At 48.0% G+C, this 24,006-nt stretch overlaps 1 protein-coding gene across 3 annotated transcripts in view; it reads right to left on the reverse strand.

Moving 5' to 3' along the window:
* Positions 1-17,173, reverse strand: part of LOC115460611 (telomere repeats-binding bouquet formation protein 2-like) — an 81,144-nt gene extending 63,971 nt beyond the window's left edge. The window contains exons 1-4 of one of the 3 annotated variants that reach the window (XM_030190376.1): positions 17,127-17,167; positions 16,846-16,928; positions 10,922-11,003; positions 9,752-9,891 (exon numbers count right to left, since the gene is read on the reverse strand). In XM_030190376.1, the coding sequence (XP_030046236.1) occupies positions 9,752-9,891; positions 10,922-11,003; positions 16,846-16,909 (286 nt within the window). In that variant the 5' untranslated portion in view covers positions 16,910-16,928; positions 17,127-17,167. Of the gene's footprint in view, positions 1-9,751; positions 9,892-10,921; positions 11,004-16,845; positions 16,963-17,126 lie in introns of those variants that run through there. The other 2 variants (XM_030190378.1, XM_030190379.1) reach the window with 2 other exon arrangements.
* Between the last annotated feature and the right edge of the window lie 6,833 nt (positions 17,174-24,006).

Here is a 24,006-nt window from a genome sequence, read left to right on the forward strand (position 1 = left end):
ATCCCTCTTTCTCTCTCTATCCTTCCACCCATTACCCTCTCCCAATCCTTCCATCCACTATCTCCCTTTCCTTCCCTTCCTTCTAGACAGTTCTCTCTCGACTCTTTTCCATTCAGCATGTCCTCTCTCTCCCCATCCTTCCAGTGTCTTTCCTCTTTCCCTCCCTACCCTTCCATCCAGCGTCTTCCCTCTTTCTCCCTCCTTTCATTCAGCATTTCTCCATCTGACAGCTAGGGTCTCCCCCAGTTTCTCCCCAGCAGCTTCTCTCTTTCCTGTCCATGTCCCCTCTTTCTCTCCCCCTCTCTCTCTGTACCCCTCTTCCATCTAGCATCTTCTCTCTGGCTCTCCCCTGCTCTTTTCCATGGCCCCTCTTTCTCTCCACATCTCTCTCTCTCTCTCTGACTCTCCCCTGCTCTTTTCCATGTCCCTGGCTCTCCCCTGCTCTTTTCCATGTCCCCTCTTTCTCTCCCGATCTTGCTACTCATCTCTCTCTCTCTGTACCCCTCTTCCATCCAGCATCTTCTCTCTGGCTCTCCCCTGCTCTTTTCCATGGCCCCTCTTTCTCTCCCTATCTCGCTCTGGCTCTCCCCTGTTCTTTTCCATGCTCCTGGCTCTCCCCTGCTCTTTTCCATGGCCCCTCTTTCTCTCCCTATCTCACTCTGGCTCTCCCCTGTTCTTTTCCATGCTCCTGGCTCTCCCCTGCTCTTTTCCATGGCCCCTCTTTCTCACCCTATCTTGATCTGGCTCTCCCCTGCTCTTTTCCACTCTCTCTCTCCTCCAGCGTCCTCACTTCCTTACCGTTTCCAGCCACGTTCTCTCCCTCCGGGCCTCTCTACAGCAGCGCTGACACAAGAACAAAAAGAAGCGCGGGGCCGCAGCAGCCTTCAGGCATGCACTGTCGGCTCTGCAGGTCCTCTACCCCCGGAACGGGAAATTGACGTCAGTGGGGACAGAGGACGGCAGAGCCAACAGCACATGCCTGAAGGCTGCTGCGGCCCCGCACTTCTTTTTGTTCTTATGCTGGCTGTGGAGAGAAGCAGTGGCAGCGGTTCAGTGCGGTGCTTGTTCCTGCCGCCGCTCAAAAGAAGCGGCAGCAGAATTCAGTGGGACTCGAATCTTGGCAGGTGTGCATATCGGGGATACATTTGGAGGAGGAGGCAGGCGGGGAAGGTCACAGATTAAAAATAATTTGGGATCTAACAGGGAGCCAATAAAGAATTAACATCAATGGGGAAGCTGGTTCACATTTAGATGATCGACAAATAAGACCTGCCACTGTATTCTGAAAGGTCTGTAGTTTTTTTTTGGGTTTTTTTTTTAACAGACCTTCAGATAAGCCTACAAATACTGCATTGTAGTAATCTATCTGTAATAAGAGTAGAGATTGTGCCACTAATCTAAAAGAATTAAAATTTGACCTTATCCTTCTTAGTTTTTTTCATAGTTTTTTTTTTTGATCACGACTTGCATGTGGTCCTAACGTAGGGTTAAATGGTCAGCATGGTACTATTTTTATTTTACCATTCTCATTTCATCATAACTTTCCTTTTTAAAATGGTCAGTGGGGTTCCCCATGGGTCTGTGCTGGTACAGCTGCTTTTTAACATATTCATAAATGATCTAGGAGGTGGGAATCACTAGTGAGCTAATTAAATTTGCTGATGACACAAGGTTATTCAAGACTGTTAAAATTGCAAAACGATTGTGAAAAACTGCAAGAGAACCTTACAAGACTGAGCATTCAAATGGCAGATGATGTTTAATGTGAGCAAGTGGAAAGAAGTGTTCTGTGTTATAATGGGACAAACTGAGGGTCCATCAAGCCCAGTAAAGTCCATAAGACATTATTAAGAAGGACTTGGTAAAATCCACTGCTTATTTGTAGGTTAAGCAGCATAAATTCTGTTTTACTCTATTGGAATCTTGCCAGGTACTTGTGTCCTGGATTGGCCACTGTTGGAAAAAAGATACTAGGTTTGGTGGACCTTTGTTTTGTTCCAGTATGGCAACACTTATGTTCTTATAGTTTCCACTCAAATACACGTTCATTTTAGAACAGGTGGAGGGGCATAATCGAATGGGGCGCCCAAGTTTTCCTGAGGGCGTCCTCGCGAAGGGGCAGGGAAGGTAAAATTATGTATAATCATACCTGATAATTTTCTTTCCATTAATCATAGCTGATCAATCCATAGACTGGTGGGTTGTGTCCATCTACCAGCAGGTGGAGATAGAGAGCAAACTTTTGCCTCCCTATATGTGGTCATGTGCTGCCGGAAACTCCTCAGTATGTCGATATCAAAGCTCCATCCGCAGGACTCAGCACTTAGAGAATTACACCCACGAAGGGACACTCTGCCCAGCTCACCACCGCCGAAACGGGGGAGGGGAATTAACCCAGCTCATCCCCACACAAGTGGGGGAGGGGAATCCGTCCAGCTCATCCCCGCGGAGCGGGGGAGGGACACCACACCCGCCGATGCGGGGGGATCTGGCTTATCCTGCAACCTGCAACCGCGGGAGGAGCTGACTGACCCTAACACCGCCGAAGCGGGAGGGGTACAAAGCTGCCCTACAGCCGCACGAAGCGGGAGGGAGTGCCGGCAGAATTTTAAGTCTCAATCCAGCCCCGTAAAACGGAGGGGAGAGGAATGCAGCAGCTCACTGTAACACAAACTCGTCTTAACTCTTGAAGAATCCAAGTGAAAAAACTTGAACACGAAGTCTTTCTGAAGTAACTGAAGACTAAACTTGAACCTGAAATGCAACCAGAATAAAAACAGTACAGATATCTGGGAGGGGCTATGGATTGATCAGCTATGATTAATGGAAAGAAAATTATCAGGTATGATTATACATAATTTTACCTTCCATATCATCAAGCTGATCAATCCATAGACTGGTGGGATGTACCGAAGCAGTACTCACCCAGGGCGGGACATTGAAATCCCTGACCTCAACACTGAAGCTCCAAACCGGGCCTCCGCCCGTGCAGCCACAGTCAAACGGTAATGCTTGGAGAATGTATGAGCCGAAGCCCAAGTTGCCGCCTTGCATATCTCTTCCAAGGAGACGGATCCGGCCTCTGCCATCGAGGCCGCCTGAGCTCTCGTGGAGTGAGCCTTCAGCTGGATAGGCGGCACCTTCCCCGCGGCCACATAAGCCGCTGCAATGGCTTCCTTGACCCATCTTGCCACTGTAGGCTTAGCAGCCTGCAGACCCTTACGAGGACCTGCAAACAGGACAAACAGATGATCCGATTTCCGGAAATCATTGGTCACTTCCAAGTATCTGATGATGACTCGTCTCACATCCAGATATTTAAGAGCAGAGTACTCCTCTGGGTAGTCCTCCCTACGAAAGGAAGGGAGACAGAGCTGCTGATTCACATGGAAGCGAGAAACAATCTTGGGCAGGAAGGAAGGCACTGTGCGAATAGTCACTCCTGCCTCAGTGAACTGCAGAAAAGGCTCTCGACATGAGAGCGCCTGGAGCTCGGAAACTCTTCTGGCTGAAGTGATAGCCACCAAAAAGACTGCTTTCAACGTCAGGTCTTTCAGAGATGCCCTCGACAAGGGTTCAAAAGGCGGCTTCTGCAATGCTCTTAGCACCAGGTTGAGATTCCACGCAGGCACCACTGAGTGCAGAGGAGGGCGCAGGTGATTAACTCCCTTGAGAAAGCGCACCACATCTGGCTGTGAAGCCAGGGAAGCACCCTTCAGGCGGCCCCTGAAGCAAGCCAGAGCCGCTACCTGGACTTTAAGGGAACTGAGCGACAGGCTTTTCTCCAGACCTTCTTGCAGGAACGCCAACACTGAAGAAATTGGAGCAGTGAAGGGAGAAAGTGAGCCTGCTTCACACCACGCTGCAAAGATACGCCAAACCCTGGCGTAAGCAGTAGAAGTAGAGCGCTTCCTCGCTCTCCGCATAGTGGCGATGACCTTGTCTGAGAAGCCCTTCTTCCTCAGACGCTGCCGCTCAATAGCCAGGCCGTAAGACCAAAGGGGGAGGGATCCTCCATCACCATGGGACCCTGATGTAACAGGCCCTGCTCCACTGACAGCCGCAGAGGATCGTCGACTGAGAGCCTGATCAAGTCCGCATACCAGGGACGCCTGGGCCAATCCGGACCCACCAGGATTACCCTGCCGGGATGCTTTGCCACCCGGTCTAGCACCCTGCCCAACATGGGCCAGGGCGGGAACACATAGAGAAGCTCTTGTGTCGGCCACTGTTGGAGAAGAGCATCTACTCCCAGGGATCGAGGGTCCCGTCCTCTGCTGAAAAAGCGCGGCACTTGGCAATTGGCCGATGACGCCATCAGATCTAGGCTCGGCTGGCCCCAGCGCTTCGTGATGTCCAAGAACGCCTGAGCAGATAGCTGCCACTCTCCGGGCTCCAAGGTATGGCGACTGAGAAAGTCCGCCTTGACATTCATGACTCCGGCAATGTGGGCCGCTGAAAGCTGCTCCAGGTTCACTTCCGCCCACTGGCAAAGATTCATAGCCTCCTTGGCTAGAGGGGCGCTCTTGGTACCTCCCTGGCGGTTGACATAGGCCACAGCCGTGGCATTGTCCGACAGGACCCGTACAGGCTTCAACACCAGTACCGGGATGAACTCCAAAAGCGCCAACCGAATGGCTCTGAGTTCCAGGAGGTTGATAGACCACTTTGCCTCTGCAGGAGACCAGAGCCCCTGCGCTGTCCTTCCCAAGCAGTGGGCTCCCCAGCCCGACAACGAGGCGTCCGTCGTGACGACAATCCACTCTGGGGTCACCAGAGGCATTCCCGCAGACAACTTGTCTGTCTGCATCTACCAGCTCAGCGCCTTGCGCGCTGCTGGGTCCAAGGGAAGGCGCACAGCATAATCCTCCGACATCGGAGTCCAGCGCTGCAGCAAAGAGTGTTGAAGCGGTCTCATATGAGCCCTGGCCCAGGGCACAACTTCCATCGTGGCCGTCATAGAGCCCAACAGCTGCACATAGTCCCAAGCCCGAAGGGGAGAGGCTACTAGGAACTGGTCCACCTGAGCCTGAAGTTTGACAATCCGATTGTCTGGCAGGAACACTCTGCCCACTTGGGTGTCGAATCGAACTCCCAGGTACTCCAGGGACTGAGTCGGGCGCAGCTGGCTCTTCTCCCAGTTGATGATCCATCCCAGGGAGCTCAAAAGAGCAACTACCCGGTCCACAGCTTTGCCGCACTCTGCATAAGAGGGGGCTCGGATCAACCAGTCGTCCAGATAAGGATGGACTTGTACCCCTTCCTTTCGTAGGAAGGCCGCGATGACCACCATTACTTTGGAAAAGGTCCGCGGAGCAGTAGCCAACCCGAACGGGAGGGCTCTGAACTGGAAGTGTCGTCCCAGGACTGCAAAACGCAGAAAGCGTTGATGAGGAGGCCAGATGGGAATATGCAGGTACGCTTCCTTGATGTCCAAGGATGCCAGGAACTCTCCTGCCTTCACTGCCGCTATAACAGAGCGGAGAGTCTCCATGCGAAAGTGCCGCACTTTCAAGGCCCGATTGACCCCTTTGAGGTCGAGGATAGGCCGGACAGAACCTCCTTTCTTTGGTACCACAAAGTAAATGGAGTAACGTCCCTTGCCAAGCTGACTTTCTGGCACCGGAACGACCGCGCCCAGGCGGATCAGATTGTCCAAGGTCTGCTGCACTGCCACAGCTTTGACCGGAGACTTGCAGGGAGAGAGTACAAACCCGTCTTTTAAGGGTCGGCAGAATTCTAGTTTGTAGCCGTCTCTGATGACTTCCAGCACCCACGCGTCTGAAGTTATTGTGGTCCACTCGCCCAGAAACGAGGACAGCCGTCCTCCAATCTGCACTGGGGCGTGGACCAAGACCCCGTCATTGGGTACGAGACCCTGGGGGAGGACCGGAGGGAGCACCTCCGGGACGGCGGTCTCTGCGAAAGGAATGCTGCTTGGGGGAGAAATTCCTCTTGAAGGAAGAGGGGGCAGAGCCCGACTTGCCCGGGCGGTACAGACGGGCTTCCTGCAACCGTCCTCTGAAGGTACCGGGACGAGTACTAGCCCGAGCCCTGACCTCTGGTAACTTCTTGCCCTTAGACGTGCCGAGATCGGTCACGATTTTGTCCAGCTCGACCCCAAAGAGCAGCTTGCCTTTAAAAGGCAACCTAGCCAGGCGGGATTTAGAGGCGTGGTCAGCAGACCAATGTTTCAGCCAAAGCCACCGCCGCGCAGAGATTGTCTGAGCCATGCCTTTCGCTGAGGCCCTCAAGACATCATACAGCAAGTCTGCCAAATAGGCTAAGCCCGATTCCAGGGCCGGCCAATCAGCCCTCAAGGAATGATCCGAGGGGGAAGCCCGCTGCACCATAGTCAGGCACGCCCTGGCCACATAGGAGCCGCAAACTGAGGCCTGCAAATTTAAAGCAGCCGCCTCAAAGGACGACCTTAAGGCCGCCTCCAATCTTCTGTCTTGGGCGTCCTTTAGGGCTGTGCCACCTTCCACCGGCAACGCCGTTTTCTTAGTCACCGCAGTGATTAAAGAATCCACGGTAGGCCACAGATAGGCCTCACGTTCACTCACAGCCAAAGGATAGAGGCGGGACATAGCCCTAGCCACTTTAAGGCTCGCTTCTGGGACATCCCATTGAGCCGAAATTAAGGTGTGCATGGCATCATGCACGTGGAAGGTTCTAGGCGGGCGCTTCGTCCCCAGCATAATGGCAGAGCCAACAGGGGCTGAGGGAGAGACGTCCTCCGGAGAGGAAATCTTCAAAGTGTCCATGGCCTGTAACAACAGGTTGGGCAAATCCTCTGGGCTAAAAAGCCGCGCTGCAGAGGGGTCATCCGCTCCATCCGAGCGGGGATCCGTCTCCTCCAAGGAATCCGCAAAGGACCGTTGGGAGACCTCAGACACGCTGCCCTCATCTACATCGGAGGAGACAAATTCCTCCAAGGCCTGGGAATCAACCCGAGGGCGTTTACCTCTGGGAACCTCAACCTCTTTACCAGACGAGGGAGCAGGGGCAGCGTTGTGCATGAGGAAGGCCTGATGCAGCAGCAAAACAAACTCGGGGGAGAAACCCCCCAGACTGTGTACTTCCGCAGTCTGGGCAACAGCCCTAGACGCACCCTCAACCGGCGCTCGCAATAGCGGGGGAGAGACATGCTGCGCATGCAAAATGGCGTCCGGCGCGAAACTCCGCGAAGAAGCCGCGCGGGAAGAACGGCTCTTAACTTTAGCCGCTTCTGTGCCGTCGCCCAAATTAAGGGCGTTCATGGCATTAATGTCTCCAACCTCAAGGGCGGCCCAAGAAGAAGCCGTCCGAGCCGCGTGGCCGGCCAAGATGGCGGAGGCGAGGAGCGGGGGATGGGCGTTTATGGCGGGAAAAACCGCCACGCCGGAGGAAGGACCGGGACATTCATCGGTCACGAAACTGTCCCCAAACAAGGGCGAATCAGGCTTGAAGACCCCCGCATCCCCTCTAGAAGCGCTCAAGCGACCCGGGGAGCGACCCTTTGCGCCCTCGCCCTCCGACGCCATATGCCACGAGGAGAAGAATCGGGGAACCCCCTGCCCGCTATAAAAAGGTAAAAATTACCTGCTGTCCGCTCCGAGTTGTAACGACCTGGTGTCCCAGTGAGTAGCTGCAATAGACGCTTAAATAAACGTCGAAATAAACGCCTTTAAGGACGTTCAAAATTTTTTTTTTTTTTTTTTTTTTTTTAACGGAGCCAGCGGGAGGGGGGAGAAAAGGAGGGACCTGGCACCACCAGGTTTGCACTTGCTCAAAAGAGCCCTCAACCCCAGGCACTCAACAAAACCTAAAAATTAGGCTTGGAGGCCTAGCCAGAGCTGCTGCTGTGTGTGACCACCACCTGCTGAGATAGAGAACATACTGAGGAGTTTCCGGCAGCACATGACCACATATAGGGAGGCAAAAGTTTGCTCTCTATCTCCACCTGCTGGTAGATGGACACAACCCACCAGTCTATGGATTGATCAGCTTGATGATATGGAAACCCATATTATCGAAATAACATGGGCGGCCATCTTTCATTTCGATAATACAGTCGGGGACGCCCAAATCTCAACATTTAGGCCGACCTTAGGTTTTCAGCGATAATGGAAACCGAGGACGCCCATCTCAGAAACGACCAAATCAAAGTCCTTTGGTCGTGGAAGGAACCAGCATTCATAGTGCACTGGTCCCCCTCACATGCCAGGACACCAACCGGGCACCCTAGGGGGCACTGCAGTGGACTTCACAAATTGCTCCCAGGTGCACAGCATTCATAGTGCACTGGTCCCCCTCACATGCCAGGACACCAACCGGGCACCCTAGGGGGCACTGCAGTGGACTTCACAAATTGCTCCCAGGTGCACAGCTCCCTTACCTTGGGTGCTGAGCCCCCCCCCCCCCTACAAAAACACCCAAAACCCACTCTCCACAACTGTACAACCCTAACATAGCCCTAAGGGGTGAAGGGGGGCACCTACATGTGGGTACAGGGGGTTTGTGGTGGGTTTTGAAGGGCTCACATTTACCACCACAAGTGTAACAGGTAGGGGGGGGTGGGCCTGGGTCCACCTGCCTGAAGTGCACTGCACCCACTAAATCTGCTCTAGGGACCTGCATACTGCTGTCAGGGAGCTGGTTATGACATTTAAGGCCGGCAAAAAATATTTTTAAGTTTTATTTTTAGGCTGGGAGGGGGTTACTGACCACTGGGGGAGTAAGGGGAGGTCATCCTCGATTCCCTCCGGTGGTCATCTGGTCAGTTTGGGCACCTTTTTGAGGCTTGGTCGCAAGAAAAAATGGACCAAGTAATGTCGGCCAAGTGCTCGTCAGGGGCGCCCTTCTTTTTTCCTTTATTGGCCGAGGATGCTCATGTGTTAAGCACGCCCCAGTCCCGCCTTCGCTATGCTTCCGACACGCCCCCGTGAACTTTGGTTGTCCCCGTGGCGGAAAGCAGTTGAGGATGCCCAAAATCGGCTTTCGATTATGCCAATTTGGGCGACCCTGGGAGAAGGATGCTCATCTTCCGATTTGTGTCGAAAGATAGGCGTCCTTCTCTTTCGAAAATAAGCCTGATAATGTCATAGTTGTTTTTTGTCATTTGGTATTAAGGATACACATTGTAATTAAAATAAAATTAAAATGCAAACTGATCTGCAAGTTAATAAAGTAGTGGAAAATGTGAGATACAGACATCAACCCCTGGAGAGTATATTTTATTATAGGGTTTTTGCTTTGTTCATGGAATGTTTCTTAACATTTCCTTGTGTTTATCTTTGTATCTGTTATGTTTTATGGATGATTTTGTGTAGTGTTTCTATTGTGTAGTTTTTCTATTATATTAATGGATGCTTTTAATTTTATCTATTTTGTACACTGCTTTGTATAATTTCTATTTTAAAAGCAAGGGAAACTGTTTCTCAATATAATGAATATCTACATTGTTTTTTAAATTATGTCTCTAATGAAATCCTCTGAATTCCCCCCCCCCCACTTACATCTATTAAAGCATCCATGTTTGGAGCCTTGTCACCAATGACATCATATAGGCACCTGCAGGAATCAATCAAGTGGCTACTGCTTGGCAATAGAATGGCAGAATTAAAGGAATTTTGAGTAAATACAAAATGGTAAAACAGAGGAAGTAATACTATTTTCTACTGTATCTCCAAATTATTATTAAGCACAGAAAGGTTGCAAGTTTCATTTAAAACAAAAGCATGTGAAACTTTTTTTTAAAAGATCAAACCTTTATGCAAGCAGGCAGGTGGTAGAATGAAGTGTCCCAAAGCCACCGCATTTCGAACTTTAGACTTGGCAGTTGCAGAGATATAACTGGAATGGAAAACTGTGGCCTTGTCACTCACATAATCTAAACTTTGGTATAATCTGGAAAAAAGAGATAACCAAGTTATAAAAATGCATATTTTTTAGCAGAAGTTGTCTTCTTGTCTTGGCACTGGCTCCAGCATCATTGAACCTCTTATATTGTATGGACTTCCAGCTCTGCCAAAAGGCCAAAAAAACCAAATCTCAGCTCACAGCTCAGGTTCTGCACTTGAATCTTAGTCAACTAGTAGTGTCATCAATAATGATGTAGGGAGTATTACTGACACAGACATATCATAAAGACAGGCATAAGAAATGTTAAAACCAAGATAGTCAACTCCACTTCATGAGCAAATAGTTACGGTCAAATGAGTATTTCATGGATACTAATAATAAGAAGCATATATGGTTTGCAACGCCTATTTCAAAATTTTAAGCTTGAGCATACTGACATCTAGTGGCCAAACTGAAGCTGTATTCTGGAGGGATTCGTGGTCCATATCCCTGTCTAAAGACTGTTAGTGCAGCAGCCTGGTTAGGTGACATGAAAGATGTAAAAATAGGGGGGAAATATCCAGGAAGTTGCAAGTGAAGGTTTACAGTTCTGTCCAACAAAGGCAGATTCCATTTGAGATGGACATCCAGGACAGAAGAAATTGCTAGATCATAAACAGTGAAACATTCAAACTGCAAAAAATTAACGTTTTGTGCATCCTAAGTCATACTAATTGTATCTCGGGAATGATTTGCAATGCTGCAGTTTTAGACTTACAGTTATTTTCCATAGTATTTTATATTGGATATTAGGGCTACTATCATGTTAACAGAATTGACAAACTGATCTGATACGACCATTTTATGGTTATAAAATAAAAAAGGTTCAGAATCACTACTAACTTATGAAAAACAAACACTCAATAAACGCTAGGAAGCTGATTTTATGCAGGTTCTGGTGTCTTGTCTACAGTAAAATTATATTGCCTTAAAAAATCATAATGAAACTCCTGAAAAGAATAAGCTCTCAGCGAATTGTGTCAGCATGCCTTACATATGTTAGTACACGGTAATATAGCTACTGATGCCCATCTACCTCTGTGTGTCAGGGTAAGAAGCATTATTACTGAATAGATATTCAGCAGCAGGAGCATTGGTGATCACTCCTCCTTCCGTCACTGCAAAATAAAGGGCAAGTGAAAAAATTACATAAGCATTACTTTACTTACTTCTTATATTCCGCGTCTACCCATAAGAGTTCTGTGCAGATTACAATAAGTAGCAGGCATATCCTGCGAATTCACAACTGATCAGATAAATTACAATATAGGATGATAATAATTCTAATATAAAAAACTTCTTTAAAAATAACAGTTTTCAAAGCTTTTCGGAAGATAGCAAAATTCTGCATTTTTCAAACTTATACAGGCTGCCCAGGAGGGGAGGAACAATGTAACGGTTACAGTAGCAGGCTGCAAATCAGAAAAACCCGTGGTTTAAATACCACATTTTATTTGTTTACTTTTTAAAAAAATCCTTATATACTGTCTGCATTCCCCAACGCTATCAAAGCAGTGCATATTCAGGGATAGTGGGTACATTTCCATTCCTGGAGGGCTCACAGTCTGAGTTTGTATATAAGTCAACGGAGGGTGGAGTGATTTATCCAAGATCACAAGCAGCTGCGGTGGGATTTGAACCTGGCTCCCCTGGTTCTCAGCCCAATGTTTTAACTGGTAGGCTACCACCCTACATCACCCGCAGGAGTTCTTTATGACCTCAGGGCAAGTCCATTTATCCTATTGTCTCAGGTATGGCTTAGATTGTAAGTCCACTTTGGTATGGAAATAGATGGTGCACTTCAGTTTAATTCATCTTCAATTTAGAATAAATATAAAATCCAAAATTTTAAAAATTCTGCATAACAATACAAAATTTCAGTACGGATGTGCATAAGAAAAGCTTTTCACTACATCTCTCATCCCATTGCCATTAATGTTTTTTTGTTTTCTTTCACTTAGGGGTCCTTTTACTATGCTGTGGAAAGAACTGGTGCGCCTTTATGCGGCTTTTTCTCGTGTGTTGAGGCCTTTTTTTTTTTTTTTACAGTGGTCGTAAAAAACACTATTTTTTATTTATTTTATTTATGGCTGTGAAGTAATGTTACCATTACCATGCAGCCATTTAAAAAATAACCACGGGAGCACTTACCGCCACCTAATATGAAAGGCAATTAAGGGCTCCCGCATTAACCATGCGCTAGCCAGTTAGCATGTGGTAATGTAGATCCACTAACTGGTATAGAAATGTTCACTCTCCACCACTGACATGCCCTCTCAACCCCCCCACCCCCCCACCCCACCCCACCCCAAATAAATAGCGTGCAGTAATGCATTAGTGTGCCAGGCATTTTTTTTTTTGCTGTGTTAGGCACAGGTTAGCACCTAATGCGGCTTAGTAAAAGGGCTCCTTAGCATGAACTAAAAATACAAAACAAAAACTTGTTTCTATTCTGTTTTTCTGATTAAATACAACATGAAGGAAAACTAATATCATTGTCTTCCATATCATTTTAAACAACTGGACATCCCTAAACTCCAGAAGAATGCACACAGATTACTGTATATATTATAGTATTCAAAAATCTATACGTGCAAATGTGCACCCCACCCAGAGTCCGCCCATCTTGCTACCCTTCTTACAGAATTACCCCTAAGATGTGTAGCTCTTTCACAATGGCTTTCAAAAACTCGTCCATCGCTGGCAGAAAAGTATGGTGAATGGTCATGACTATGTAGAATAGTAAATACATGTAATACAAGAGCAAGCTTCAAACATTATTTTAATTTTTTATTCATTACAATATCTTCATTTAAACAAAGGTTATGGAGGTGGAAGCATTACTTTTCATCACTTGTCCTGACCTGAGAACACCTTTTTTCATAATATCTGGAAGTGTAGTTGCATACAAACATTCTGGGTGACTCTTCTTACTTATTTGCAGTGCCTCATGTGACATCCTTTACAACGGTCCGAAGAGGGGATTATTTTCAATAAGAGCTCGTTATTTGGGGCTCGAGTCTGAGGGGACAGCAGTTTTTGGGAAAGGCCTATATGGTGGGGGAGAAATGCATAATAAATCATTAGTTACAAGACTCACCTCCCACCTTCTGGTATTGGAGAAATAAACTCCACGCTCATATGGAGCTAGGACACACCCCAGGAAACTAATGTTTTGTTTTGTTTTTTTTTAAATCAATATGGAAACCGTATCTGTATGCAATATCCTCTAGAGCGAGAAGTCAAGTTTTGAACACTTTTCAGGACAATTCCTGGGCACCTTCATAACCTTTATTTATTTGTTGCATTTGTATCTCACATTTTCCCACATTTTTGCAGGCTCAATGTGGCTTACAGTATGCCGTAGTGGCGATCACCATTTCCGGAATGAGAAATACAAAGTGATATTGCATTAAGTACATAGATGGTAGAATAAAATATAGATTAAACTAGATAATCAGTTCATTTCGGCGTGAGAAATAAGGTGATAGTGTGTTAATGTTCATTAGTGATAGAGTTACTGAAGCAGTCAGGTATAGAGAGTTCAGTTTTGTCTAGTTCTGGAAGAGTTTCGTTGTCTGGTATTTAGGATGGATCATTGTGGTATGCCTTTTTGAACAGGTTGGTTTTTAGTAATTTTCGGAAGATTGTTAGGTCGTGCATTGTTTTTATGGCATTTAGTAATGCATTCCATAGTTGTGTGCTAATGTAGGAAAAGCTGGATGCATATGTTGATTTATATTTAAGCCCTTTGCAACTGGGGTAGTGGAGATTCAGGAATGTGCGTGCTGACCTTTTTGTGTTCCTGGTTGGTAAGTCTATGAGGTCTGACATATATACCGGGGCCTCACTTTAAAGTGGACTAACACAAAAAGCATACTAATATATCTGAATAATTATTGCCTCCTCCATTGGGCAATTTATTTCCATTGTCTCTGCTCTTCTAGTAGCCCATTCTGTTTCCCTTTGTTTTCATAAGAAATCTTTTTGGGGCCCTTTTACTTAGCTGTAGGTTTGGTTAGATTATTTAAACACAATAAAGAGTTGTATTTAAACTATGCCACGTATACTGTGCAATTTAAGACTTCTGATTAAAACATTTCCGTTCTATACCTCAACTCTCTACCTGTGGAAAAAACATTGACAATGTTCAGAGTCATGCTACCTACTTTGTCAAACATGGTCTTAAAATTAGTGTGTGTGGGGGAGAGGGAAAGTAGTACACCTATTTATATAACAGGATCACTGGCGGGTGGCGGCATGACCAGTTGGATTGTGAGACGCTCCTGCTAGGCTTTGAAAATAATTTCTTCTTTGCAACTATGCCTCACACGAAACGAAAGGGAATATTGAGGACAGTGCCCCCTCCTACCTCAACTTCTTCCCCGATACAACCAAGCCTGGAGTTCCAGGGTCGTCCCCTCCCTCCCTCCAAATTCCAGGGTCATCCCCTCCTTCCGAGTTCCAGGGTCGACCCCCCTCCCTCCCTCTGAGCTCCAGGGTCGTCCCCTCCCTCCCTCCGAGTTCCAGGGTCCCCTCCTCCCTCCCTTTCTTTGAGTTTCAGGGTCCTCCTCCCTCGTCCCTCCCTCCCAGTTCAAGGGTCGTCGTCCCTCCCTCCCTCCCAGTTCCAGGCCCCCTCCCTCCAAATTTTAAAAATCATCTTCACTTACCAAGTCGGGTTTACGGCGGCCGGCAGCAGCAGTAAAAGGCGTGCAGGCTCGGCCCTTCTCTCTCTCAGCTCTGGTCCCGCCCTTGCAGAAACAGGAAATGAGGGCGGGACTAGAGCTGAGAGAGAGAGAGAAGGGCCAAGCCTGCACGCCTTTTACTGCTGCTGACGGCCGCCATAACCCCGACTTCGTAAGTGAAGATGACTTCTAAAATTCGAAGGGAGGGGTGCTGGAACTGGAAGGGAGGGAGGAAGGGATGACGACCCTTGAACTGGGAGGGAGGGGGGATCCTGGAACTGGGAGGGAGGGGGACCCTGAAACTCAGAGAAAGGGAGGGAGGAGGGGACCCTGAAACTCGGTCCCCTGGAACTCGGAGGGAGGGGACGACCCTGGAACTCGGAGGGAGGGAGAGAGGGGATGACCCTGGAGTTCGGAGGAAGGGGGGAGGTCGACCCTGGAACTCGGAGGGATGGGACGACCCTAGAACTCGGAGGGAGGGGCGACCTTGGAACTCGGAGGGAGGAGGAGGGGGGCCCATGGCACACACTCTCATTCTCACACACAGTCTCTCTCTCACAGACACACTCGCACCCAGTCTCACTCTCTCTGTCACACACACGCACATTCACTCTCTCTCTCACACAGTCACTCTCACACACACTCTCTCAAACATACACACTCCGAGGAAAACCTTGCTAGCGCCCGTTTCATTTAGATAACGCAACAGAGTGGGCAACACTGTTGGTTTCCTTTGTTTCTGAACAAGATATTAATTCTGTTTTGAGACTCTACTTTAAAAATGCTAATTCTCACTTTGGAGGTGAGAATATGGATATACCCTGATGTAACAAAGATGACTCAACAGAAAAGAAAAGCTTTTTTGGTTATGAAAAAAAAGAACAGTGGAAGCAGGAGGAACTTTCTTTCTTGCTTATCCCTGTAAAGTTGGGTCAGCCGAAATACGTTTTTTATTCTCCTGATCAGCCGAAATCTTTTCTGGATTTGAAACAACTGAAATAACAACTGTTAAATTAGAATGGGGAATACACAGCCTTGTTTATTTATTTGTTATTCCTTGTAATCTTCTCTAATTCTTTAACGCCCCCAAGAGATTGTGGCCTAAGAAAGCAGAATAATCAATATATATAAAAGGCGAGTGTCGTACTCACTCGCAAATGCGCAGTAGAGACCTTCTCTGCCCCGCCCCTGCGTCAATACGTGATGACGGGGGGCGGAACAGAGAGGGTCTGCACTACGCATTTCTGAGGGAGGGACACCGCCGTCTAACGCTCCCCCCACCCGAGTCGCCGCCACCACCCACCTTCTACCCGGTCGGGCCCTCGCTCCACTATTGAAACAGCGAGGGTCCGGGAACGCAGCACTGAGCTCTGCTGAGCTGCCGACATCGCCCTTCCTTCTTCTTCTCTGCCTCTGTCCCGCCCTCGACGACATTACGTCACACGAGGGCGGGACAGGCAGAGAAGAAGAACGAAGGCAGACGTCGGCAGCTCAGCAGAGCTCAGTACTGCGTTCCCGGACCCTTGCTGTTTCATTAGCGGAGCGAGGGCCCGGCCGGGTGGAAGGTGGGTGGTGATGGCTCGGGGGGGGGGTGCGAATTCGGAGGGGGAGGGGCAGCGGCGAACTCGGCGGCGGGGGCGGGCCTTTCAACCGACCCTTCCTATAATAGCCCGTTTTTACGGGCTCAAAGGCTAGTATGTTATAAGCAAAAAGTAACCTTTTTCTTTTAATGTAATTCTTGGATGAGAATAATTATTCCTCAAAACTGTTTTTGTAATTTTCTTTTTGTTATTTATCTGGCTGTATTGCATATGACAAGTGTACTCTTGTTAAAAGTTTAAAATTAATAAATAAATGAATCATAAAAAAAAGGATCACAGGCAAGTGGAACATCTATAATTGCCAACTCATTTATGTTTGGTGAACCAAGGAACACCCTTGTATAACATCAACCTATCTGCTCTACCAATGGTAGGTCGAATTATCACCACCCAGTCTCAAACTCGTACTGTCACTTTTTTTATTTCTCCCCTTTCTGGTAGCCTTGTATTTGATGGTACCTCATCTGTATTCCTCTGCTGTGCTCATCACCTAAATGGCAGGTGAACTGCCAAGATGCACAATCAGACCAAGAAACTGGAGGTGTTGTGTCTGATCCAGCAAGTCCCATGTTATGTAAGCTTGCCTAAATAACAAATGCTTGGGACTAAGTAGTAAACGTACTTTTAAGCTTATCTGCCAGTAAATGGTAAATTATCAGTATATACAGACCTACCCCAGAACTCACACAGGTCCCGGCTCACGCTTTGGGAGAACCATGCCTTCTCACCTTGGAACATAAGGCCTGCCTGCAAGGAACTGTCAAAGAAGAGGAGAAAGCATAATGTGCCTTAATAAGCAATAAGGCCTTTATTAGCACCATTTGCCTTTGGCAGTTTAAGCTTTATAGTCTTCACTGGGTGGGGGAGTACCAGGGGCGTAGCTACGGGTGGGCCTGGGTGGGCCCAGGCCCACCCAATCTCGGCCCAGGCCCGCCCAGTCTTTTGCGACCCTCACCAAGTTCCACGACGACGACGACTTATTTTGTTGTCCGCAGCGGCGAGCGGCCGTAAAAGCAGCAAACAGCGAGCCAGTCTCGACTCCGTCCTTTGCTTCCTGCCCTCTCAGCGTCCCGCCCACCCAAAAGGAAATGACGTCAGAGGAAGGCGGGACGGCACAGAGAGAGGGCAGGAAGCGAAGGACGGAGTCCAGACTGGCTCGCTGCTTTTACGCTGCAACTTCGGGAGTGGAGTGGAAGAGAGCCAGCCAGCCCGCCCATGTAGTCCATTGTAAGTAAAGAAGCGATTTAGTTTCCACTCCTCCGCGCAGCCGTCGCCGTTCACTCAAAACACAGGGCAAGCAAACCTGTGAGCTGCTGCATTCACATTCTCGTTCTTTTGAGGGGGGGGGGGCGGGGGAGACGCGAGATAGAATGGGGAAGGGGATTGAAATAAACAGGATGGGCAGGGGAGAGAGGAGAATTGCCGGACAACAAGGATTGATGGAGGGGGCAGGGGAGAGAGGAAATTTGCTGGAGATGGATGGAGGAGAAGGCAGGGGAGAATGGAGAGTTGCTGGACATGTATGGATGGAGAGGAGGGCAGGGGAAGGAGGAAAATTGCTGGACATGGATGGATGGATGGAGGGAAAAGGGGAGAGAGGAAATTTGCTGGGGATGGATGGAGGAGAGGGCAGGGGAGAATGGAGAGTTGCTGGACGGAGCGGAGGGCAGGGGAAGGAGGAGAATTGCTGGACATGGATAGATGGAGGGAAAAGGGGAGAGAGGAAATTTGCTGGAGATGGATGGAGGAGAAGGCAGGGGAGAATGGAGAGTTGCTGGACATGTATGGATGGAGAGGAGGGCAGGAGAGAGAATAGAAATTGCTGGACATGGCGCGGAGGGCAGGGGAAGAAGAAAAATTGCTGGACATGGATGGATGGATGTAGGGGAAAGGGGAGAGAGGAAATTTGCTGGGTATGGATGGATGGAGGAGAGGGCAGGGGAGAATGGAGAGTTGCTGGACATGTATGGATGGAGAGGAGGGCAGGGGAGAGAATAGAAATTGCTGGACATGGAGCGGAGGGCAGGGGAAGGAGGAAAATTGCTGGACATGGATGGATGGAGGGAGGGGAAAGGGGAGAGAGGAAATTTGCTGGGTATGGATGGATGAAGGAGAGGGCAGGGGAGAATGGAGAGTTGATGGAGGGAGGGGAGAGAAGTCAGGGTGGAGATGCGCATGGATGGAGGGGAGGGAAGAGAGGAGGAATGCTGGACATGGATGGAGTGGAGGGCAGGGAAGAGAAGGAAAAATGTTGGACAAGGATGGAGGGGAGGGAAGACAGAGGAAGTTGAAGCACATGGATGGAGGGAAGTAAGGAGAAATGCTGGATATGGATGGAGGGAAACTGCTGAGTTTAAGGGCTGGTTTGGAACACGTTCAGGGCAGATACTGAAACTCGAGGAAGGATAGGGACAGGGCTACAGATGGTAGACAGGACACATAAGGACACAGGAGGATGGTGGACATGGTGAGAGAAAAAATATCAGATGGAAAGAAGACACTGCATAAAACAGAAGACACTGGGACCAAAGCGAATAGATCAGACAACAAAGGTAGAAAAAATATTTTATTCAGAATTTATTAATTGGAATATGTCAGCTTTTGGAAATGTGAATCTGTGATATTTTGCATGTAAGTTTCAATTTTTCTGGTATTGCTGCATGCTGAGTCTGACTTCTTGAGTTAACTTTCCAGTTTAGTATTTTGCCTTCATATTTTTTGTTTTCTAGTTCCTTGTGTCATGTCTATTGTCATGTGTTTTTCATGTGTGATCAAGGTGCAGTATTCTGCTAGCGTGTAGTATTTGCAGCCCTTTTGGTTTTGCTTTTTTTTTTTCACGAGGTAGTATATTAGTGTTTTACAGCCTAGTGTAATTACAGTTCTGCCTTTTCAAGCATAAGGTTGTAGCTCGTCCTGTCCTTGGAATTAGTGCTGTTATGGCTTAGTAAGGATATGAGTGTGTTTTTGCACAAGTTTGTGTATAGCATTTTGCAGTGGAGAGATTGTGGGATAATGTAATTATATTTAAAAATATCAATTTTTCCATTAAGTATGTATGTGGTTATACTGATGCAGGGCAACTGTTGGGCATCAAGTGAATTCTAAGGCATTATTTTGTAGGATCCCAAGAGACACTGCTCAAACTTATATAGACAGTGCATGCCCACCCATATTAGCTCTGGGCCCACCCAAAATCTCAGGTCTGGCTACGCCACTGGGGAGTACTGCCAGTTCTTATTAACTTTCAGCTGTAAATGATAAGGCCTGACCAATTTAATTTGTTAGAGATTTACCTGGTACAGATTATCTCCCACTCCCAACTGAGAACTGAAGGCTACCCTACATGCAACAGCTGAAGCCAAAAACAAGAAACTGCTGAGAATTTTGCAAACCCGGTAGACCTGCTTGGTTTACTGAGCCTTGTCTGCTCTCTCAGTAAAACCAACCACCAAATATATGAGGAGAAATTTGTAGCGATCAGTCGTCGCGTCGTACGCATGCTAATATAGTGTGGTTGAGTCTTTCAGGGACATGAGAACCAATCACAGAACAGAACACGTTTTAATGAACACCTGACTGACCCTAGAACCAGCCAATTAAGTTTGGATACTGTGCTGCGCATGCAATAGTTCAGGGCTGGTTCTATTCATTTGTCAGTTGGAGCTTGTGACGTTTCAGTTTGGAAAATATAAATATGGGACGTGGAATCTTTTTTCCTGTATCCTACTCGGTTTGGCAAGTGGTTTGCATTCAGCAGCTGGAGAAAGTACTACTTTCTCCAGCTGCTGAATGCAAACCTGAAAAGCCAGGATATGAATCCTGTTAGACACAGACAGATAATACTAGAGCACATCCTAATAAGAAGGTAAAAACACACCCGATCCCCAGAATGGGGGGAGGAGAGCAGACTACTGCCTAGAGAAACCGGACTGCAACACACAAACCCTCATCAAATTTATTTACCGCATTTTTGAAATTGCAAAATAAGTACCACAGATCAGACAGGGGAACCTCAAATAGCAGTCTCACCCCCCCCCCCCCCCCCCCAGCAATGTCGTACCTCTCCTCCCTCTCCTTGTTATTGCAGCAGTGGATTGTGGCCCCTACTGAGCTTAAGTTCCTACAGTAACTATCTTTTATTTTTTAATTTGGTGGCTCGTAGGCACGGTGGCTGGCCAAAAATTTCTTGGGGGACCGAGGTGAAATACATACCACAGCAGTACTTGGGGGGGGGGGGGGGGCGCAAAAGTAAGGTTCCCAGATTTTTGTTTTGGATAGCTGGGTGAGACAGAGATCAATTGACCACTATAATCTACTCGGGCATGTCTGAAGCCTTATGCAACCTACCTTCTGATACCCCAGCCGCTTTGCACCCTGTGTGGCCATAGCACCTCCACAGCCCTGAATTCATTTCCTTTATATCCTATTCTAAAGGCAGGGCTGTGTGAGCAATGCGGCCACATAGGGAATAATGAAGGCAGGATGCCAAAATTGCGCCCCATCTATCATCTGCCCTGCTTGGCCACGGCCACGCTGCAATGGGCGGGCAGGAATGACAGTGGACATATCGTGCAGGGATTTCAGCATGGTGCAGTCCTGCCTAATAGCGCACTCCTTGAGTTTCTTACCACAAAGATTATGATGCAGTGGCGTAGCCAGACCTGAGATTTTGGGTGGGCCCAGAGCTAATATGGGTGGGCATGCACTGTCTATATAAGTTTGAGCAGTGTCTCTTGGGATCCTACAAAATAATGCCTTAGAATTCACTTGATGCCCAACAGTTGCCCTGCATCAGTATAACCACATACATACTTAATGGAAAAATTGATATTTTTAAATATAATTACATTATCCCACAATCTCTCCACTGCAAAATGCTATACACAAACTTGTGCAAAAACACACTCATATCCTTACTAAGCCATAACAGCACTAATTCCAAGGACAGGACGAGCTACAACCTTATGCTTGAAAAGGCAGAACTGTAATTACACTAGGCTGTAAAACACTAATATACTACCTCGTGAAAAAAAAAAAGCAAAACCAAAAGGGCTGCAAATACTACACGCTAGCAGAATACTGCACCTTGATCACACATGAAAAACACATGACAATAGACATGACACAAGGAACTAGAAAACAAAAAATATGAAGGCAAAATACTAAACTGGAAAGTTAACTCAAGAAGTCAGACTCAGCATGCAGCAATACCAGAAAAATTGAAACTTACATGCAAAATATCACAGATTCACATTTCCAAAAGCTGACATATTCCAATTAATAAATTCTGAATAAAATATTTTTTCTACCTTTGTTGTCTGATCTATTCGCTTTGGTCCCAGTGTCTTCTGTTTTATGCAGTGTCTTCTTTCCATCTGATATTTTTTCTCTCACCATGTCCACCATCCTCCTGTGTCCTTATGTGTCCTGTCTACCATCTGTAGCCCTGTCCCTATCCTTCCTCGAGTTTCAGTATCTGCCCTGAACGTGTTCCAAACCAGCCCTTAAACTCAGCAGTTTCCCTCCATCCATATCCAGCATTTCTCCTTACTTCCCTCCATCCATGTGCTTCAACTTCCTCTGTCTTCCCTCCCCTCCATCCTTGTCCAACATTTTTCCTTCTCTTCCCTGCCCTCCACTCCATCCATGTCCAGCATTCCTCCTCTCTTCCCTCCCCTCCATCCATGCGCATCTCCACCCTGACTTCTCTCCCCTCCCTCCATCAACTCTCCATTCTCCCCTGCCCTCTCCTTCATCCATCCATACCCAGCAAATTTCCTCTCTCCCCTTTCCCCTCCCTCCATCCATCCATGTCCAGCAATTTTCCTCCTTCCCCTGCCCTCCGCTCCATGTCCAGCAATTTCTATTCTCTCCCCTGCCCTCCTCTCCATCCATACATGTCCAGCAACTCTCCATTCTCCCCTGCCCTCTCCTCCATCCATCCATACCCAGCAAATTTCCTCTCTCCCCTTTCCCCTACATCCATCCATCCATGTCCAGCAATTTTTCTTCTTCCCCTGCCCTCCGCGCCATGTCCAGCAATTTCTATTCTCTCTCCTGCCCTCCTCTCCATCCATACATGTCCAGCAACTCTCCATTCTCCCCTGCCTTCTCCTCCATCCATCTCCAGCAAATTTCCTCTCTCCCCTTTTCCCTCCATCTATCCATGTCCAGCAATTCTCCTCCTTCCCCTGCCCTCCGCTCCGTCCAGCAACTCTCCATTCTCCCCTGCCCTCTCCTCCATCCATCCCCAGCAAATTTCCTCTCTCCCCTTTTCCCTCCATCCATCCATCCATGTCCAGCAATTTTCCTCCTTCCCCTGCCCTCCTCTCCATCCATACATGTCCAGCAACTCTCCATTCTCCCCTGCCTTCTCCTCCATCCATCTCCAGCAAATTTCCTCTCTCCCCTGCCCCCTCCATCAATCCTTGTTGTCCGGCAATTCTCCTCTCTCCCCTGCCCATCCTGTTTATTTCAATCCCCTTCCCCATTCTATCTCGCGTCTCCCCCGCCCCCCCCCCTCAAAAGAACGAGAATGTGAATGCAGCAGCTCACAGGTTTGCTTGCCCTGTGTTTTGAGTGAACGGCGACGGCTGCGCGGAGGAGTGGAAACTAAATCGCTTCTTTACTTACAATGGACTACATGGGCGGGCGGGCGGGCTGGCTGGCTCTCTTCCACTCCACTCCCGAAGTTGCAGCGTAAAAGCAGCGAGCCAGTCTGGACTCCGTCCTTCGCTTCCTGCCCTCTCTCTGTGCCGTCCCGCCTTCCTCTGACGTCATTTCCTTTTGGGTGGGCGGGACGCTGAGAGGGCAGGAAGCAAAGGACGGATTCGAGACTGGCTCGCTGCTTGCTGCTTTTACGGCCGCTCGCCGCTACGGACAACAAAATAAGTCGTCGTCGTCGTGGAACTTGGTGAGGGTCGCAAAAGACTGGGCGGGCCTGGGCCGAGATTGGGTGGGCCTGGGCCCACCCAGGCCCACCCGTAGCTACGCCCCTGTTATGATGACTGTATATAATTCTAAAATTAAGGCATCAGTTTTGGAAAGTTGCTATAATACATTTCATCTTGTTTGTTTAAGATTTAGCTCACACCTGTTTCAGTAGTAACTTAAGGAAATTACATTCCATTATAGAAGGCGTTCTCCAGTTCCCAGAGTAGTTACAAGCTAAGAGAACCTGTGGTATCAAACCTTACCTCACTTTAAAAGATAGTTCTGAATTTTTATTGGAGGGAGCAGCTCGGGGGGGGGGGGGGAGTGGGTGGGACAGCACAAATCAGCACAGCCACAAGCTGATTAGCTACAATTAGCATGTAAGCCCATACTGCCTACAAAATGGGTGACAGAAAAAGCTTACATGCTAATTTTTGTTAATAGTCACACACTAATGGAAACATTAGCATATGGGGAGAACAAAAAGAGGAAGAGAAGATCCAAAATCTCACAATCTGTAGACATCAATGAAGTGAGGCTAATACAATGAGGATATTTAAAGATCAAGGACCTTTATTATAGTCCAAAAACAGCACATGTAGGACCCTACAGGGTCACGTTTTGGCATGTGAGCCTGCCTCAGATGTCATTAAATCTGTAAGCATATGTCAGTGCAACTACAAGTGACAATTAAAAGAAAGCAGTCCTGTGTTAAGTCAATTGCATCCATTACATCACCAGTTGGCCAGAGCTGTTAGCACATAGCAGAGGAGTGCCAGGAGCACTGCAATTGGAGGAGTGGCTTAATGGTTAGTGCAGCAGGTAATTTGTGGACCTGGGGAGCTGCGTTTAATTCCTGCTGCTACCTGATGGTTGATAGCGAGTTGAGATCCTGGGGAACC

This window comes from Microcaecilia unicolor, chromosome 1, assembly GCF_901765095.1.
Source record: "Microcaecilia unicolor chromosome 1, aMicUni1.1, whole genome shotgun sequence".
Taxonomy (NCBI): Eukaryota; Metazoa; Chordata; class Amphibia; order Gymnophiona; family Siphonopidae; genus Microcaecilia; species Microcaecilia unicolor.